The following is a 21,150-nucleotide window of genomic DNA, read 5'->3' on the forward strand; positions in this document are numbered from 1 at the left end:
ATGAGTACAATGTGCATTCCCTAGCTTAGTTTCCTTCTCTGGTTGGATCAGACTGGCATGTTGTAGTGTGAAGGTGAATTTCATTTCCTTGCGGTCTTATAGTTGAAATATGATGGGAGAGAGACATTATTCCTTTGAATGCATTTTTCTGACAATCTGCTTTGTATTTCTGAGTAGATACTTCGAGAAAAATCTATTTTCCTTCCCCAGTTTTCTCCCCCAATCCTCTTTTAGCATCTTTTTCTGAGCCAAGATGCTTTATCAGATTTTTTTTCCTCCCTCAGATAATTAAGTGAGGTGCACAGTACAGTGAAAAAAAATAAAACATTTTAATCAATTAACCAGAATTCCCTGCTGCCAGCAGTGCAATCATAAAGATGCTCATAAGAGATGATTATGAAGGATTAATTCCTTTAGGAATTGACTGTTCCTTCCCTAACAACAGAGCTGGGAGCAGTCTTGTTTAGAAAGTTGTTCTCCCAGAGCAGGCGCTTCTCAGTGTTTGGTTTTCCAGTGATTCACTGTCCCTCACTAAAAGTTCCCCTTAAATGATCCTCCCTCAATTACCCTGTGAAAAAGGGATCTATTGACATAAATCAGAAATCTGAAGTTTGGTCACTGTACATCAGACAAACTCATCCCAGGAGCCAAGTGAGGGCAGAATATGTTTTTATCCTTTGGCCCATGCCTACCAAGTTGTGGAAGCTAACAAAACAGGTAACACATCCACATGAGTTGCACCAGCCAAGAAAATCCAAGAAACCTGCATTGTGACAATGGCAATAGCAGGAGAGCTCCTCACACCCAATGGGATCCAGCCTAGTGCTAAATGGGGCAGCCTTTCCTATCCTCTCTGCCTAATTTCTGGTCCCTACTCACCAGCTCACTCTCTCTGCTCCTCAGCCAGCAGCTCCCCTCTCCCCCAGCTCCTGCCCGTGTTGCAGGAGCAGATAATATACACGCTGCCCCTGCCATCTGGAGCAGCAGCCCTATTGCCCTGCACGTAGTTGCATTTGAATGGGAACAGGCAAGCAGTGTTGGGAGGGGACTTCTCCTGACCCTGCCATACTGACTGCTCTGAACACACCTCCCCAGGCTCAGCTATCTTCTGCCTCCACAAGACCAGCAGTTGCCTGCTGATTACCCTGCGGCCCACCGGGTCTTGAAATGACTCCTTTCTCCTACAGCACCCTAGCCTTGTAGTTGTGGAGGTGAATGTGTAGTAGTTGCACTGGGAAGGAAGCTGAGACCAAAGCTTTCAGCTCCAGCTCTGCAGCCTCCAGCCCAAGAGAGCCGAACTCCACTCCATGCCAACAGGACAGGTGAAGTGCATGACCCCTTCCTGCTGGCTCGATCCTTCTGGGACAGGAATGTGCCCCCCTCAGCCCAGTCCAAGACTTATGTCCTCAGGGCAAGGAAGTTTGTGTTTCTCCCTGCTGAAGGGCCAAAGGTGACCCCCACCTCTCTCCTCACTCTGTGAGTTGTACATAATACAACAGCCAGCTAATGGGTCCACAGCAGCTTGGGTGAGAAGCAAGACACCAGCATGAACAGGCTGTGCTGAGAGGCTCAGCACAGGAAAAGTCAAAAGCCAGTGCTTTTTCATCCTGTCACATAGCTAGGCTGTGCTGATGGGCAACTTGTCTTACGGCTAGTGAAATCCAGTGACAAGCTATTTCTAACCATCACTCAAATAAAGTACCAAAAGATGCAAATTTACACATCCAGATGCACCTACAGATGCCAAGGCTTTTGCAATAGCACAACATTAGGCAACTTCATAGTATCAGTCCTGTTACTGACACCAATTAAAATCAACTCTGACCCAAGACAAGAGATATTCTGTGTAGAGAAAGAACAATACAGTATTAAATGAAGCCCACAGAAGCTCACAGAGAGGAGGAAAGTTCAGAGATTTCTAATGATGGCTATCCTTTCACATCCTGTTCTTCAGACCTTTGAGGAGTCTTCAGCCTGAAATGGTTTGTCAATACCAGAATCCCCCAAATATCCTTCAACACAGGAGCAAGAAGCCAGGGAGTAGCACATCAATCACTGTACTAAAGGTGGCTTGGAGGCCACACAGAGAGCCAGCCACCTCACTTCCCTGATAAGAGACCATCACAGAAACGTGTGAGACAACAGGAAACCAAGGGCTATAAGTTACCACAAGCTTTGAGGCCTTTACAGAGCATCTCATTGGGGGTAGGAGGGACTTGAGATCTACGGATGCAGAGGGCCCTGCTGCTAGCTGTGTGTCCCAGCAGAGCTGTGGGGCCGTCAGTGAGCAGGGCCAGATGCACAGGCCATTGCTTCTGGGGCTGGCTTAGCAGGTTGCTCCTGCTCTGAGCAGCTTCCTGGGAAGCTGTGCACTGATGGACAGTGCTAACAAGCAGGCAAGATTTCGTTCATGCTGAAACCTAAAGGCAAGACCCAGTGAGAAATGGCCACTGGCCAAGTGGTAAAATAAATGAGGCCAGTGTCAGGAATAAATCTGAAAAGATGGCCAACACCAGAGCTAATCTAACGTCAGAAACAATATTTTAAAGCAGTCCGAATCTAATACATAAGCACCGGTGTCAGTGAAGGGAGAATACCAAATTAATCCCATGTGAGCTTGTGGCTGTTCTTTTTTTGCACACATTTGCATTTAATTCAGTGCAAATCCAGTCCCGATAAGCATCAAGAAGGCTGGGATTTCCCCAGATCCTCTGCACTTTTGTCCTTGCAGTGCCACCTCTGCTTCTTGCCCCACCACAGTACTCCTCAGAGGCCCAAGCAGGAGTTTCCCCTGGAGACTGGGTATTATTTGAATACAGCAGAGGCTCAGAAAGGGCAACATCTCTTATCCCCGTCCTGAATATCTTGCATAATAGAAATGAATGTGCCACTGGAGCTGCCTTAGTCTTCCCTAGTTCCCTCTCATACTGAAGAAACCTCACAGCAGAATTTGGTGGAGACACTGTAGGGTAACATAGGGGTCAGAGCAGGAACACAAGGAAAATGAACTGAGAACACTGCAAAGGAAAGCCCTCTGTCAGCTATGGGCCGAGCAGTGCTTCAGCCACTGCTGTTGGAAACTGCCTGGGGCCAGAGATGTTAATGTGCCAGAGCCCACACAGAAGCAGAATGATACATTCAATTTCATTATGAAATCATATCAAGCACCATAAAGTGTCAGCTTTCAAGTTCATAATTTATAAATCAAGTGTAAATAGCCCACATTCTGAGCTCCTCTCCAGCCTCTCATTTATCCTTCCCCCATGAAAAATTAACAAGTCCATAAAATAGCTTGTAAATTTAAAGCTCTCATGTTTTTCAAAGTAAATCAACACTGCAACTTTCCAACTTTCCTGGAGACCCTGAAGCATCAGCTGGCTCCAGCCACTACTCTTAATCCCTAATCCCTAATCTTAGGTGTGCTCCCATGCTACAGCAAAGATGTCCCACCTCTTGCTAAGGTTCTTCCTGCAGACCGGTGCCAAAGACAAGGTGAAGCACTCCATGGTTATTGGGCTGTCCTAGTGCAGCCTAGCAGACTGCTTCCTTCAGGGGCTGCTGGAGGACATAACATCATACCCAAGATGTCAGTAGAAGAATCAGCAAGACTATTTTTATAACCAACTTTTCTAAGTGGAAAATTCACCCCAGGCAAAACTTCTGGTCTGTGGGAAGGAAAACAAACAGAACCAGATCTGCCAGCACTAAGAAGATTCCCTAAGGGATTCTTTTGCAATTTTGTGACTGTTTAGGTTTGCCCCTGGACAAAAAGCTGGACTGGTTTTCCAAGGCCCTCTGCATACAGGTCCTCAAAGATCTGTGTTCCTGCCCACTGGCATGGGCATTTACCAATCCCAGATGGAAATGAAAGGGGGGCAGCAGGCAAGCAGAAGGCTTTGGAGCAGGTGGGCTGAAGCACAGACTAGAGCAGGCACGGCACTCAAGATGCTGGAGCACTGAGGGAGAACATAGCAGAGGTGCACAGGGAGCAGATACCAGACTGCTCTAGAGGGCACCATGGAGGTGCAAGGATGGCTTTCCATGCAGTTGAATATGTGCTTCTGTCCACCTCTATTCTCTTCTGCCATCTCTATGGGCATTGCTCAACATCAAATAAAACCCATGAAGCCTATTGAAAAACAAAGACATTCCTACACAAGAACTCTGTGTCAAAACAAACTCCTACGTACTGCTCTGCGCTGAGGCAGGGATGCTAGGAAAAGAGACAGGATTTCAGGGCTGCTGCAGCAAGCTGAGTCACACTGGGATGTTATGTATCACAGAGGAGGGTGGTATCAAGGGATGCAGGTGGGGATGGCACGAAGAGCACCAAGGGTTTGTTCAATGAAGGATTTTTGTAAAAAATTTTTCCACAGAAATAAACTCTTACCATTAAGCTCTCATGAAATAGCCAACAATTTTTAGCTGCACAGAAAAAAAAAATAATCCCAAACCATTAGAATAATCAAAGCAGAATAAACATGACATAGGGATTTTTCTTCCCCTTCTGTATACGTATGTTTTGTATTCCCTCTACTTTGCAGTGTAACTATGGCTATCATGAACACTGCGTCGTTATGATTATTTATGACAAAAGTGGCAGATTCTATTAGATGTAACACTAACTTATTCATTACATTCCTACAATCAAACATTAAAATGGATACTGGTCCTGTGGGGACAAAATGGAGAGGTGAATGGTACAACTTTATCTCTGCTGCATGTAAAATACCCGTAATTGAGCAGAAAGCCTGATCCCAAAAGCTTAAAAATATAACGCTGGAGCAGCAAATGTGATTGGATTTCTTCTAATCTAATCATTTTTCTCCATATGTGGCCCCCAATCTGTTTAGGATTGTTAAAATTCTTGGGTATTGTAGTACCGTCCCCAGAGACGGCTGGAAGAGCTCGGACAGACCGGACCAGATGGGATGCCAGCGACTCCAGCCAGGAATGGCAGAAAAGAGGACAGTGGTTAACTCCTTCTCTGTCGGCTGCCATAGAACAGATCTAGAAGGAAAATTAATGAAGCCTGCTTTCCCATCAGCACTGTAAAAGGCACTTGGTAAAGATCTTGAGAGCAAACTGTTGCAGCCCCCTGGGACAAACAGAGAAAGGACCAACAATCGCATCCTTCTGAAAAGTGGTTTTGCATTTTAGGTAGAAATTCCCATGCCTATGTGGAGAAAGGAGCCCCCAGGTGCCCAAGAGGAAAGTGAAATGGTCAAAATGAAACCAGCGCCTATGAGATAAAAGGCCTCATGGCCAGACTGATAGTGTTTGTAAAAAGCTTTTGGAGTAGAACAAGAGCAGGCACTCTTCCTCCAGAGAAGAGAAATTTGGCAGGGCTGTGCTTGATTTGAGAGCAGTCTGGCTGCTAACATTACCTGCTCCTCTCCAACCTGTCATTAAGAGGAATTAAACCAGGTTCCCATTAAACTTGGGAACCTCTGTCATAAAAAAGACTTGGATATTCCTTGTTTGCAAGTGTGGATTAGTCAAATTTATATGAGGTTAATCCTTTGGCATGCAAGAAAAGCAAGACTGTAGCTAAAAACAAAATATAGGATTACCTTACTAACATGGCGCACTGATTACTAACAGTGCCACTTCTTTCCTTTCTGTACCTTCTTCAGTTCAACAGCTTTTAGATGAATTGAAAACATCACATCATTATTCCATACCTGCTCAAACTGTTACACTGTTTTGATGGCTAGAAGGGAATTTTGTAGGTGCTTTCTAAGTCCTTATTTGACAGGTTTCAGTTAACCTAAAATCCTGAAAGCCTGGGGGTATGGTAAAAGGAAAAGGAAATGAAAATATCAGGTCGGGACCTTCAATATGTTTTCCTTTTTAATTCATAAAGAAGTTGTTAGTGTAATACTGAATCCTGGCTGGAGACTTGAAGATTTTTCTATTGCACAGTATTTGCTGTGTGGAGCAACACAAAAATAAGGAATTTCACCAATAAATTAGATATAGCAATCACATCCTGCAAGATCAGAGCTTTGCACAGGAAATCTCCCATACACAATAAGTAATATTTCTCTCTGGACTCTTCTGAGTAGTTACTACCACACTTAAAAATATACAACGAGACAATAATGAGGGGTAATCATGTTTCCATATTTTCAGATAACTTCTTAGTAAAAGACCTTTCAAGACAATCTTCAGTATCATTGGAAAAAAAGAATGTCATTTTTCAAGTAAAAAGTGTCAGTAACTGGCTGCCTGGAAAGCAACAATCCTCATCTGTAATTTTAGTATATGCAGCGGTCACCGCTATATAATCCCCTGGAGAACTCAACAGAGACATGCCAAAGCAGGGGCTATGGATCCAAAATGTGGCAGGCCACTGACTTTCTAGCCTGTAAAATCAGCACTCAATGCTGGGACAACCCAACCCCTTCTGAAACCATCCATTTCCTGCTGCAAAGAAACCCCAAGACTGCTTTTGACCTAGGAGCAGTTCCCTGTTTCTCCAGCTTATTAATGCTGCTGAATAGAAACACACCAAGGCTTTCCTTATCAGACTGTCCTCTAAGTGTTTGTGCATTGCCAAGGATTAGCAAACCCTGGAAGAAATAGAAGCAGCTGCCCCACTACTGTACTTCAATGGGCTTCAAGCTCAAGACTTGCTTAAGCTTCTCTTTCACAGTTTCAAAGGAAAGTGTGCTTCTTTCTGGAGCCCATCTGCATGCCTAAGAATATATTTTGTGAGCAGTAATGCTAACCAGAAGTATGTTACGTTCTCGAGGACCTATTAGCTCTGGTAGCTGTCAAGCAATGATTCTGACAATCCTTCCACTTGGGAGGGGATTTTTAAAGAAATTTGCACGCCCTTCTGATAGCCATTAAGACAAGTGAGATTCTTTTGTCACAAGCAATATATTATTACTTGCAGCCATGGAAAACAAAAAAGGTATTTAGATGCCATAATTCCCACTGCAGATCCAATAAAGAACATGTACAAAAATGTCAGACACCTATAGCTTCTTGCTTCCTCTCAGGGCTAGGAAAACAGGAGTTAATGCTAGTTAGTTAAAAGGTATTTTTAGACAGGTATGTAGCTGAGAGCCAAAGACTAACAATTTTGAATCAGATGTTTGTAGAATATACGCATATATGTGAGCGTGCAAAGAACAGGAAAGCGTTACTTATCTTATAAATGAAAGATTAGATTTCTATTTCTCCATGCATTTTTAATGTGCTTACAGAGTTTCATGAAACAGAACACCCGGGGCAGGGCTGGGGGCACAAGGAAGCTGTCTGTGTGCACAGTGGCCTGGGCTACAGCCATGGCCTGATCCAGATGGGCTGTGGTGGGAATCCCAAGCAGCCCAGTTACCACTCTTCAGCGCATTGTACCAGTGGGGGAAAGCAGATATCTTAGTCTTTCACCATTTAATGATGAAAGCAACCTGACCACCTCAAAGGTAGGGTAGCAGCATGAACAATTCTCATCAGAAAGTCCTGTGGTGAGGTTTTTGCACCTTGTGCCAAGTGCATAGCCATGTGTCATGGTTTTATGATTTTTGTTATTGGTGTTTCACATCATGACATCACGCGGTACACTGGGAGTTAAAGAGTTAATGCTCCAGTTCCATGGATTGTGGATAGGTCTGTGTACATGTCCCAGAAGAGAAGAAGAACTACATCTCCCAGAGGGCTGCTCGCTGTTCTGTTACCGTTTTCCGTTCAGAGGGAAAGATAAAAACTGTTTGCAGATCATGAGATGTCCCTTTCTTGATCTTCCAGCTCATTCCAGCATCTTCTCCCCCTAGCCGTCTCGCCGCCAGCACTAGAGTAAGGACTTCTGGTTTTTGGTCATGCTCTCTCATTATATTTATTAGCTTCAATTTTAATTATATTGTATTATATTGTGTTATTTTGCATTCCAATATCTAACTTAGAAAATTAGTTTGTTCCTCCTCAGATTGTTGCCATTGTTTTGTTTTTTAGGCCCATCTCCCTACCCTTTCCCCTCTTCCAGGGCATGGGACCATGGGTCCCACTGCCCCATCAGTCACAGAACTGGGCCAAATCAGCCCGTAAACTGTTGACACCATGCTACCAGCTTTCAGAGACACGCTGCCTGGATTGGGCTGGGCAGGTTGTCTCCCAGAGGCACTCCAAGCGTAGCTCTGAGCATCCTTTCATAAGGCATCCTGAGAAAGCATAACCCACTGCAGGCAGGAAGTGCTGGGCAAACGCTGTCGGGGACTGCAGGATGCTTCTCTGGATTGTGGGAGCCTTTACCAGGACTGCTCTTCCTGGAAATACACACTGAAGTATCTTTGAGAGCTTCAAGCTAGACTTCTTGCTCCATCAGAATTCCATCATTTTTAGTGTTACTGACCTTTTAGCAGGGCTACTACATAAAGAGTATAAATCAAGTATCTGATGTCAAAGGTGGTTCTCTCCTGTGTTTGTTGATGACCAGCAGGGTTGGGACAAGAGCTGGATCTCTTGAAAAGCCCTGAAGACACTGCCTCAGCTCCGAAGCACAGTAAATTCATTGTAGACTACATTTTTCTATTGAGAATCTGTCGTATCAATTTTATTCCAAATCAATGGTTGATTTATTCCTGTTGCAACTCCACTGAGTTCACTCAAGCTACATGAGTCATTAATTTAGCTCTTTCTCAGTAGAGAATACTGCTTCTTCCTTTGAAACCTTATGAGTGAAGCTCTGGATGCACCATTGTACATCCTGCTCCAGGAAAGCATGCAAGCACACATGTGGGAAACATATGAAAAACTACTGAGAGCGCAACTGGTCCTACCTCCATAGCCATAGCACCTTGTCAGCCTCTCTCCCTGACATCTCTGTTTACATTATAGACAGAGTGCTCCTTTGGGCATTTGGATTAAAACAGTTAAAACAGACAGTGGAAAGATGCCCATTGCTTGCCCCGGAAGCTGACCTGAGCCCTAGGTGTCTTGACAGCAGTGTAGAAGCTCTGCAAGGGTAAGACAGTGAGTCCATCCCTTCTGTAACAAACCCATCTACTGTGTTTGTATTTACTAGGGATTTACCAGACATAGGAGACATCTGCTCTTGAGCCCTCCCCCGAGATCCTTCTACTTAACAACACCAGTTACTCCTTAACAATCCTCGCTGATCGCTTCTACTTCCAAATCTCAGCAAAAAACGTGCTGCAATCCCCACACTTATATTACGGCTAATACTCTTTCTTTTGTGCCTGGTTTTCAGTGCACATTGTTTTGATGCAGCTCACCTGACCTACATTTCCCTCTTCCATGCCTGGTCTGGGAACTCACTGAACTTTGTAGCATCTTTCTCTCATGCTTCTCTTTTTATTTAGGGGAACAGTTTGCTTCTGGCTATGTGCTTACATCTTCATTAGTTCTTCATTCTGTTGCTTGGAAATTTTTTAATCCCACTTTTTCTAGCTGTTCAGTAAACATCTTGCAAAGTCCCTCACCAGCTCCACAGCACCAATATTCTGATCACACAGTGTCTGTACCGAGGCTGTAGGCTGTCCCTTTTTAAAAAGCCCAATTGCTCAGCAAGCCCATTGCACAACTAAACTTTTAGGGAACACTTGCTGAAAAATATCAGAGTTAATCCTGCCATCTTCTGCAGTGACTACAAGCACATTGTGAATATTTCTCCCTGTTTTATCTGTTGTTGAGCAAATTTATGTTTTCTTCGGTATGAGTTATGTAGAATCTGTGGAGACCTCTTTATACTTCCCTTCTCCTCAGCAAATTTTTAGGCTTAGCAAGGGTCAGATGATAAATCTTCAAATCTGGGGAGGCAAGAGCAGAGCACTGCTGCAAGTCACTCTCTTCAAATGCTGAGCAAGAGGCTTTAGTTTTGAATGGACAAAGGACATCCCTAACATCCTCTGTCTTTTTGCCCTGCAGAGTGCCTTCAGGCAGCTTTCTGGGCTTGTCCTTCAGAGCAGGTATGAATCTTTGCAGAGACCCCAGTTCTCCTCTCCAGACATCTCAGGCCAAAAAGCCAGTAAGTGGGAGCAGCATGTCCCACTCTCACACATCAGGAGTAGGACTTTTCATAACAATGGCTTTGCTACCATTTCTCTGCAGCTCCAATTGCAGAAGCAATTCTTTATCTGGCTGAGAGCAGTTTTCCATGCACCCTCAGCCACAACACAGCCCATACACTTCTGGAGTTTCTTAAACAGCCACTACAAGCCAAGAAACGTGCACAGTTATACTCAGTAGATTCCTGACAGGCTTCAAAGGATTGCTAATTCCAGTGTGCTTAAAAAATGCAGAGCATTCTCTCTTACAGCTTTTCTTCCTTCCCTTCTGTGAGCCAGCCAGCACCTGTTGGGCCATGAACGACAAAACTAAACACAGTTCCTCCAAAACAACTCTAAATGGCTTCAGTGCTGAGGGCAAGAAAGTCTCGTGATCCATAGACTTGCTCCATCAAGCTGCTAATGCAAAATATTTTCTGGAGGCGATCAGTGTGCCCATTGCTGGATAGAATTGTGGGCTAACAAGGGTTAACTGCTCTCCCTGTCTCCCCCCTCCCTGTGCTTCTGTCAGAGACCCGCTCTGCTCTCCGGCCAGGCTGGGCTCAGTGCTCCAGCATCCAGCAGCTGCTGACAGTGAGCGCGAGCCAGGTCCCAGGGTCAGAGGCAGCACGGGTGAAGGTGCACAGCCCCCCAGGAGCTCCAGAACAGAAAGAGGAGCAGCCAGAGCTCGAGATTTCAGAATTATGCAAGTTGAAAATAACCTTCAAAAAATCCCAAACTAACTAAATATGAAAACTCCGTTTTTCTTTCCTTGAAAGACGGCGAGCAATCTAGTTACAATGTCTATTGAGGAGCCATATGGAAAAAACAGTTCTGTCTTGTTAAACTGGTTGCGCAGTTTTGTTTTTCATCTGTCTACAGAGATCTGAAAATTCCATATTATTTCATGTTTCTTCTGCAAAGAAAGCAAGTGAACTGGGGCTCCTCTGGCCGGAAACACAATAGGTAAGAACGGTATTTTTGTGTAACATATTTCTGAGAGCCTGAGAGTACATTGTGTAACTGAGTGAAATCAGCACTTAGGATGTCATTTTCTTTCGGATAAGCTGATTATAGGTTGGTTAGTCACTTGTTTGGTTTGTTTTCCTGGACAAGAAAAGCTGAGCTGCCGTAGTATCAGTGTGATGTGCAAGATCCTGGCATTTAAGCAGTAAACAGACTTTGACTTTTTTTTTTAATCCTCTCTGGCAGAGCAAAACAGATTGCACTGACAAAGGTAAAGAAAGCTATTTGGGGTTATATTGTTAAACTCTAGCTAGACTAGAAGAATAACAAAGTGACAGAGAAGTGACTCAGAGTTGCAAGGAAAGCTCTGTTACAAGAATAATAAAAAACAGTATTTTCAAATATTCTTTCAACTTGTTCAAATGTTTGTTTAATCCTTCATTGAGCCAGGTGCTAAAAATATTAAAAAGACACTTTGAAAGAAGAAAAGAATATTCTAACTCTATTAGCATGTTAAATACGACATTTAAATGTTCTGGTAGCGATAACTGTAATAGTCTCACCAATACTAAAGATAGACATTAGTTTGGAAATCACTGATGAAGATGTTGTACGTGAAAGTCTACCATGCTTTCAGTGCTTTGCTTAAATGTGACAATCTTGAATGGGTTTGCAAAGGAACTAGCCCTTTTATAGGCTCATTTAGATGAATTCTAATGGGCAGAAGCTGAGTTGTAGACTTAGTCAAAGTCAAAAGCTCATTTAATTAATGTTTTGCCTTTTATGTTCTCTTTATCACTGGCTGTTAATCACATATAACCAGGATCTTTACTCCTCCTTGCTGTTGGTAAGATGCAACAAAATACAACCTCTCCCCCCACCAAGAAAATAAAAAGCAAAACACAAAACTCACAGAGCTCCCTTTGCTTTCCAAATCCCTTAGATACAGATGTCACTTGTTTTAAAGGTCTATGCCTTTCCCACTCTTATGCCTTTTCCACTTGTGCATTTTCCTCTTCTGAAGCAGGATGTGACAGAGAGAAAAAGTTGCAAGTATAATTAGCAATTTCATTTTAACAGTGTACTGTCAAAAGTTCTCACCTGGAGCCTCCCACCTGCATAGTTCTGTGTAATGTACACAACAGTTCAAACAGCACCAGCATTTTTGTATGTGAGCTCTGGAAACACTTGGGCAGCTTATATTTCTTTCAAAGGTTTGAAGCTGACAAAAAGCCTCTTTGCAAAAGGAGATGTGCATATATGATTTTTGAAACCTGATATGGTTAAAAACTATAGAACTGTTACAGTTCCAGCAAGCAGCGTATGTAGTGATGGCCTGGAAGCAATACAGTTATGAAAGAGATGTGTAATGCACAATCTCAATGATTTAACCAGCTACATTTGTCCGGCTACCCTACAGTAAGACATATATCTTCCAAAGTAGATGCACAAAGAACTCACAATCCATTTAGAACCAGTTTAGGGCTACTTATCAGGATCTACCGCATTTCATGGAACAGGTTCTCATCCTGCTCTGAATAACTTCTTTTGATTCTCCTCTTTACATATCCCTATAGCCATGATCGATTTTCAATCTGTATGAAACAAAAGATTAGCTGACCTCTGACAGAAGGTATACTTGGGATATAGTGAACCCCCCCTCCTCTGAGTTCAAAAGTCACAGTTCTGTTACAGATAACCCAGCTTTGAATTTATTAAATGAATTCTATAAACAAGGAAAAAAATAATTCAATTCTCCAATCGTTTTGTCAGTAGTGAAGTTATTCTTTGGCATGATATTGCACTTGTGCTACATCGACTACATATACGTAATTTTACAATTAAAGACTCCATAGCAGCTATGCCATTAAATCTTTGCAGAGTCTAAAATATTTCTGTGAATTATAAGCAATTTAGCAATCTGGAGACTGTTGTTTGAATGCTTGGCTTGCTGTAACAGTAATTATCACTAAAGGAATAAAAAAAGAGCGTTGTTGATTATTTTCTCCCTCAAGACAGCAGTTTCCACTCACTTCAGTCATTTCTCTCCCCAGTACAGAAGATGTCCTGTCTCTGGTTTTACCTGCCTCTCTGCCTTCTCACAGCTGCTTGCTTGTGTCATTCCCTTAAAGCACCCACCACCAGTTCCCAACAGAGCTTTAAGAGCGGCCTCTTCAACTTCTACCACTCTCTGATTCTTGCTGATGGTAAGGAAACTACAATTCATCTGCTGAAGGATATCCCTAAAAGGTAAGTGCAGATCAGCCATGGAGTCATTCTTACTTTCAGCTACTTTCCCGCAACACCAGCAGCCACATGCTAACAGTCCAAGCCAGGAACTGCTGTGCATCTGCATAGCTGGTGACATGTCCACTGAATTCACTGAGACACGCCACACCGAATTTTGGTGTAGTACAAGTGTCCTCCAGTGTTCACTGTTATTTCGCACAGAATCTGGAATGAGCCCCTGAGGCATACACATTCCAGGCAGCTTTCTGGGATGATACAGAACTGGTGGGCTCCAACAGCAAACAGCTGCAGCATGAACAGCCTGGCTTCTGAACCACAGAGACATCAGCCTCCCTAGGGTGACTGTAAAAGACAAGAATTTTATCTAGCAAACCAGCTACCTCAGAATCAGTAGAATGTGTGCAGAATTCTCTTACAAAAAAGAAAAGAATCTGTTAGCATCCTGCATGCTAGAAATGTCTTAGCTGAACAATGGTATAAGCCTGCAAAGATCAAACATGAGAGCCATGCAGAAGTCACAGATCCTTCATGTCCTCAAAATACCTGCAAAGTTTTCCACCATATCTGGACATACACACGATCTAGATATTACAACTGGTATTCTCTATTAGATAGGAAACGCAAACTAATTAGCCTGTTTAGGAAGAGATGCACTTCAGGAGGTTTAATCAGAATTTTTTAACCACTGATCAACACAAAGATTTTGATGAATATAAAGCAGAGAAGTCACGAAGCAGGGGGTGAACCAGATGGTTCAACCTCAGTATTCATTGCATAAAAACTGGAACAAGGCATGTTATATAACGTGACATGCTTACAAAAGCAAAATTAAAAGCTCTCCCTTTTAAAGAAAAATAGGCATTTAAATCTAAGAGAGCAGTGAATTTTGCTGTTGCTCTGTGGCATAATATGAACATTTCTATTAGCAAGCAAACAAGGTGGGACAAGAAGCTGGACTTTACGTAAATAAGTAGGAATGAAAGATTTACTGATGCCCCTTTGTACTACTAACACACTGCAGCTTTTGTCATCAAAGCAAACAAGTTAGAACAGACTTGTCTGAAACTGCCATTGGTAGCCGATAATCTTCAGGATAAATCAGAACTGTTCTATCTTCATCTTACACAAATGGTCATCTAAACATGCAAGCAGATATGAGGGAGCTTGTTCCCTAAAAGTTATCATGGCACACCAGTCAGGAAATTCTACGGAAATAATGTACCAAATTCCCTAGTGTTAGCCAACAAGTGGTTATCCAGAAGGTAATTAGTTTACCGCATTAATTATCCAAAATAAGCAGGTAAGTACTGACATATGATATTCACCCCAAGCATGCTGAAATTCAATGGGGAAAAATATTGCCTGTGGTAAGTGGACAAAACTTCCAGGAACAACTTGCAGATTGGAAAAAAAAGCACAGAGGATATTCTTCCTGCACCTGAAAGTTTCACACTTTCCCTATCTTGCTGTGTTGATGCATCTGAAAGGAGAGCAGTCATTTCTACCCACATTGAAGTGACCACATCAAGAAATGCACTTACTGCAAGTATCAAATAGACTTGAATTTCTTTGTGCTTTTCCTCAGTTTCTTATCCGCTTTTACAGGTATTACTTTGTTTTGGAGGAAGACACAGCCCTTGTACCTTTCACAATAACAGTGACCCCTTGTGACGTTCCCATTGAATGGAGCATACTTGTGCACAAGGCTTCAGCAAGTTTGCTTGGAAAAGCAGCACAAGGTAGGATCTTCAGCCTGCCTGAGAAGAGTTGGAGAAGGTATAAGTTATGAATAAGGAGTGCTGTTAACACCAAGTTCTCTACAGGCTTAAATGTCATACTTGCCCCTCCTGAAAATGGGCATCAGAGGACGCTGTCACTACAGGTGAAATTTGCAGTTCGCTGGATTTTGTCATCAGTTCAAGTAGATTAAAAATTACATCTATAAAAGTCAAAAACTCAGGGTAATATCTGGGAACAACACAAATATGGATTAGCTTCATAAGCTCCTTGCGCTTACCTAGTTTCCCCTCCTGCAAATTTGTCACCTTCCTTGAAGAATCTAAACTGATAACAGTAACATTTTCACATTGGCAAACATGTTGCTTATATCCCTTGATCTCCATGCAGTGTTTAAAATCCATCTTCTTCTTAAGGGTATCCTGCATTAGCAAGGCAGGCTTTCCAATCTGTCCATGCTGAGGGAAGAGCTATCTCAGCTCCTTCTCTGTGGCTTAAGCCGCTTGAACCAGTCACTTTCTGACTTGTTTCTAACTGATCTGAAGAAGATACAGCCATTTGATTTTTTAGGAATATTGTCCATCACGGCAGTGGGCATTAGGCCAAGTTTAGCTTAAGAGGAAATTCCATTCTTTTCAATAATTTCTGGAATTAATTCTCTAGAAAATCAGAAATTTGAAAGCTTCCACTAACAAGTTACTTAACTGTCAGACAGGTATACCCAACTGAGGAGTTCAAATAAAGTTCCTTTAAAGTAATATGTTTTCTCTTCATAGAAAAACAGTGGCAAAAAAACCTAAAATAAAGAAAAACTCCTTTCATAGAAAATGAGTCTCCTTGAAATAAAATGCCCAAATAGAAAGCTAGTGGAAGATGAAAACTGTAGGCACATCAGGCACAATAAAGTTCAAGATTTTTGCAAGCTGTTTTTATAATGATAATCTTTGCAAAACCAATTCCACAATAGCACTGTTAGAAGTCACTCAAATTTCACTTCAATCAATTACCAGTACCAAAAATCATTTTTAGTTATGGTTATTCTCAGGAAGGAAGAAAGCAGGATGTTCCCTAACACATGAACAACAAACCTAAGCAATGTTCAACATATATTAAAGCAAAAGTTACGAGTCTGCTTTTTCTTGCAGGCGATCTCGATACACAAGAGGTCTCAAGATTCCAGAAGGCTACAAGCATGGCGTCCACCATTTTCAACTACAAGGGAAATTCCGTAGAGACTTACATGGGTGTGTCTTCTCAGTCTGCCCTTTATATGCTAGAGTTCTTATCCACCGAGCGTGACACACATATCACTGTGTACTTAACAACTGACACAACATCTGGGCACCTCTATCCAGAACTTCCACTGGATCCACGCATAGATGTTATCGGTATTGGCCATACGACAGTGACTCTGACATGGAAACACAGTCCCTCTGCCTTGCAACACAGAGAAAGCATCCAGTACTGTCTTCTAGTTAATGAAAAGCACAATTATAAGAGCTTGTGTGCTGCTGAGACAGCGATCCGATTCTCTGGAATGAAAATGCCACCAACATTAGCTTTGTCTCTCTCTCCATACCTTCTTGAACCGCAGCAGGTAATGATACTATCCAACAGTGAACTGAGCATCATCAACAAAGTGAGCAGTGGGGAAGTCAGGCAGATATGCATGGGTACCAAGAACACATATACAGTGCCCAATCTCAGTCCCAGCACTCAATATTACTTTGATGTTTTTGTTGTCAATCTCCTCACAAACGCCAGTGCTGCTTACACTGGGACATTCGCAAGAACTCTAGAAGAACCTGAACCTAAAGTGATGAAGCTGAAAGATGGGAAGGCAGTGACGGTTGTTCTGGATGGGAAAAAGCAGAAATCGTACAGTCTGCAGTACCAAGCGAGGCACAAGAAAGTACAGTTTGCCTTCCAGTTGTGCCGTGGTCAAGTACAGGTTCACATAACAAAAAATGGTAAAACAGTAGCATCAGAAAACATTCTGGGACTGAGGTATTTGTCACTGAAGGGACAGCTACTGGACACATATCTGGTGCAGCTGAGGTCCACAGAGGAATCTAATTCTTCTGTGAAAGTGGAAGTCTCCCCTCATTTCCACAAGCCCTTATTCCCACTTCTTCCAGAGAGCTTAAAAATCAAGTCTTTCAGTAAACTGAGGACTTGCAACTCTGTCACCATTGCCTGGCTAGGAACACAAGAGCAGAGCAAGTACTGTGTGTACAAGAAAAGGATTGAAGAAGATCAAGTCTGGATGGAACTGCAAAATACGGACATGTGCTCTGGACCTGAATCTCGGCACAAGTCAGAGAAAGTGTTGTGCAAGTATTTCTATGACGTAAATCTCCAGCGAGCTGTCACTACAGAGACTATCAAAGGGCTGGATACAGGGACACTTTACTTGTTTGATGTTTATCTCATTGGGCCATCTGGGATCCCTGTCAGATATCACAGCAAAGTTGTGAAGACGAGGAAAAAATGTTGAAGGTTCTTCAAGAAACACTTTGAAATGAGTGTGTCACGGTTTTATGACCTTTTTCCCTTTCCTGGGGCGTGGGTCCCTCGTCCCATTCACCATGTAACCGGGCCAGACGCCCGTAAACAATTGACATGAGTGAACGAAGACTATTATCAAAACCTACATCAGTCCATACCATAGCCCATACAGTTTAATACATGTTAACAAAAATATTCTAAAGACATGATATTCTGCAGAGGGATTATCTTCTGATCATTACTTTTTTGCATCTTCTCCTGCATGCGTTTTTTCCCCCCTCAGCTACCTGAGACATCATGAACATGAAATTAATTTACACACACAGAAATAAAATACAGTGGCACCTGTGAGAAATAGATGGTTACCTAAAATGCTTCTGAAATTCAAAACAGAAGTGATGGGAAACACCTCTCAAGGAGCATCATTTTTAAGTCCCAAAGTTCTTCACTGTGAGCAAGTCCATCACCTAATGAGGAAATGAGATACCCCTCCACCCTAGTCAAGCCACTTTGGAATAATCAAACTCCCCTGCTGCTTGAACACTTTGCAGGGATGGAGGAAATAAAATCTGTAGAATTGTTGTCAAGGTGGCACAGCTCTACAGCTCAAGTAAAGCAGGCTGAAATACCTTCTCTTTTACCTGCATGTTAGCTTGACTTTTATTTTAATAGAGAAAATATTATTGTTTAGAAAGGAACAAAACTTGGGCCAAGACTGGCTCTGAATCCAGTTTTGATGGGAGCATACAGAACAAAGTGCTGTGCTGCTACCCACTGGGGAAAGGAATAAGTAAGGAATTCTGCCATGGACAGGTTTTTGTTTTGTTTTCTTTATATATAGCCACTGTTATCAAGCCCACATCCATCTCCATGTGACTCCTGAGAGTCATGTGCTTGATCTTTACATCCCCAACCCAGTCTGTATCAATGAATGTGTTGCTTTAGGAAAAAGTAAATGTGGTTTTCCTTTTAAATATCATGAAGAAATAAATATTCGTAGTAAAAAGCCTGACAAACATGGTTTTTGTTGTCTGTTTCCTTGATTACCTTTCTCAGATGACACGAGAAAAAGTATGAAAAATATTTGAAAAAATAAAAGTCTTCATATGAAAACATGTTGAATTTCTATTATCAGCAAAAAATATTTTGCACATAGACTGCTGGCAAGTCTGGAATTTACGTATAAAGATCTGTAATAGAGTGACTGACCCAAAGGTCACTAGAGAAATCTTGCCTGCTGCAATCCTTTCCTCTGCAATTATACTGAGCAAAAATAAGAAATTAATTCCACTATTGTACATTTCAGAAGTTCATTTGCTATCCAGGATCAAGGTTGTGGCTTACTCTGAATAATTACTACCTCCAAACATGCTTGGAGGGGCTTGGTGAGGACTGAATCAGTCTTCTGCATATAGACAAGCAATTAAACATTTCCTGGTTGAAAGGCTTTATAACATCATGCTAAAGGGGATGTTTGCTCAGCCTCCGTATGGTGCATCCTGTACATTAGCAGACTCATTAGCCCCAGAAGGGTTCTGGCCTTTCCACGTGATCAGCAGCAACGTCCAGGCCTTGACTAGGCTTTACACTCCTGCTGACAGTATTCTGGATTGAGCAGCACCATGGCAGGAGCCATGCACTGACCTCCTTCTACACTCCACAGTCCTTTTGGCTAACTACAGGGGCTGGCAGCTTTACTGCGTTTTTCCAGGGCAAGCCTTCTCTTCATTTTGCTCCTGCCAAAAATGAGCCTGAGCTCAAAGAGCAACAGAAGTCACCTCCACTTGGAAGTCTTAAATGCTTTCTTCCGCCTTCCTCAATTTCAGGCTTTTATATTCTGGGGAAACTTCACTCAGATGTCTGACAAATGACTAATAACCAGAATAATAAGAGAGAAAGAACAGGAGAATAGCTTACATGCACGTACAAAATGCTGTTAATCGACAGCCCCTAGCCCATCAGAGCTCTAACCCCTGCTTTTGCCCTCTATGCCTTCATCACAAAAACGTCACTGGATGGAGACAGGCACATCGGCACCCTGCCTGATACCCATGCCCCTACTATGGAGTAGCCTTCATGACAAAGTTGGCTTGAGTCATCTCAGCAAACCTTTGATTTGTCAGCCCTGGCTACAGCACAAGCAAAGCAATGGCCACTGATGAGAGAGCTGCTACTGGCTCCTCACAGGAGCTGCCACCCCACTCCCCAACCTCTCCATAAGCAGAAGTCCTGTTCAAAGGAGACACAGCTGGACTGTAGAGAAGAACATGCTGTTCTGTCAAAACCAAATATCTGTTATAAGTAGAGCAGGCAGCCTGCCCTCAAGGTAACACCCCATACTGCCCACATGTGCAGCCAGGCATGTTCTGTAGCTCAGAGTACAGCAGCAGGGAATATTCCATTCCATTGGTCTTTCCACTGTGATTCCGTCTGTGCACACCAGTCTGCAGAGCTGTTGTTAGATTGCTCATGCCCACAGCCTGCCTATGAGGCAGCTCGTGGGTGCTCAGGTTTAAGCCAGGCGCCACTTTGCTCACTGCTGTTCTGGCAGTGAAGGCTCAGCTTTATCGTTGCAACATCCAAAGGCACTGCGTAACAGTGCTGGTGCCTTTCTTGCCCCTACCAGCTGCTTGTTGTGCAGCTCCCTGCCTTCAGCACCCAGAAGCCCTTTTCCTTTCAGAGCTGATTGCCATCATTCCATCCTCTCTCCCTCCCACCTGAAATGTGTTGGGCTGCTGCAGCCTTACTATAATCATTACCCAAGTCTCATTCCTCTTGCACTTTTTGCCACCTTTCTTGCTTAACTTCAAGGGAAGCTCAGTTCCTTCAGTCCAGCCTGTCCTAAGCTACCATCAGCTCTTCCTATATGTTGCCTGTCTCTCAATCTGAGTTATAGGAAATACAGACATATCTTCATGGAGAAGATACTACAGCAATGCTCTGCTTTCATGGATCACTTAAACTAAGTCTCCAATAGCTTTCTCAGGCAAAAGTATTTTTCTTAGTGTTCACTGGTGAGACACAGCTTCTGTACTTCTAGCTATTGTAACCTCAAGTCCTGTCACGGCTGAGAACAAAGCCTGAGGTCGCATATCTCCTCCCAGCTTTTCTATGGAACTACTCCTTTTCTAAGTCACCACTCCACAAAGCAAGCAGCAATCGCTGCCACCAAGAGCAGGACATGTAACATGAGAAAACAAGCTTCACTTTCACTTCTCCTTCCTCTGTGGGCTCAGGCTCATACATCACCTCCTGCATCCTGGGTATGAGGAGCGGCAGTCAGTCTGTGAAATAATGAAGCACAGGCTTTTAAAACCCCCAGTTGTGCATGCCTGTACATAACAAACCAATATAGCAGGGAGCTCTTCAACACTGTCCAGTATTTCATCCAGCTGCTAGAAGCTTCCAAACAACTTCAGACAATAGTATCTCATCTAAGTTATATACTTCAGAACATGCTGCTACCTAAAACCAGCGTCTGTCAGAAGTTTCAGGACAGGTTACACTTTTGAGTTACTGATCTGATATTGAGAATCATCTCTTTTGTTATTTCTTTTTCTCTATTATTTAACAACCCACTTACTTAATCTTGTTACTCAGATTTCCTAACAAATGCAAATACTCTCCAAAGTAGATCTGGTAGCCTCTTAAAAATTGCTTCACTGACTTTCTACAA

General features: G+C 42.8%; 1 protein-coding gene across 2 annotated transcripts; it reads left to right on the forward strand.

Moving 5' to 3' along the window:
- On the forward strand, positions 10,593-18,465 carry LOC110399997 (protein NDNF-like). 2 transcript variants are annotated; one of them, XM_021399544.1, is made up of 4 exons: positions 10,593-10,979; positions 13,034-13,229; positions 14,835-14,968; positions 16,112-18,465. In XM_021399544.1, the coding sequence occupies exons 2-4, from the start codon at positions 13,042-13,044 to the stop codon at positions 17,461-17,463; spliced, it is 1,674 nt and encodes a 557-aa protein (XP_021255219.1). In that variant the 5' UTR covers positions 10,593-10,979; positions 13,034-13,041; the 3' UTR covers positions 17,464-18,465. The 2 variants fall into 2 exon arrangements, with proteins under 2 accessions (XP_021255219.1, XP_021255220.1); XM_021399545.1 differs by having other exon boundaries at positions 13,039-13,229.

The sequence above is a fragment of the Numida meleagris genome, chromosome 5, assembly GCF_002078875.1.
Source record: "Numida meleagris isolate 19003 breed g44 Domestic line chromosome 5, NumMel1.0, whole genome shotgun sequence".
Classification (NCBI taxonomy): Eukaryota; Metazoa; Chordata; class Aves; order Galliformes; family Numididae; genus Numida; species Numida meleagris.

What these genes read in the sequence shown, in the direction of transcription:
- LOC110399997 (XM_021399544.1), top strand. Translation starts at nt 13,042, where the DNA reads ATGTCCTGTCTCTGGTTTTACCTGCCTCTCTGCCTTCTCACAGCTGCT. An exon ending in CTGAAGGATATCCCTAAAAG is followed by an intron (nt 13,230 to 14,834) that starts GTAAGTGCAGAT and finishes CCGCTTTTACAG; the next exon opens with GTATTACTTTGTTTTGGAGG. An exon ending in GCTTGGAAAAGCAGCACAAG is followed by an intron (nt 14,969 to 16,111) that starts GTAGGATCTTCA and finishes TTTTTCTTGCAG; the next exon opens with GCGATCTCGATACACAAGAG.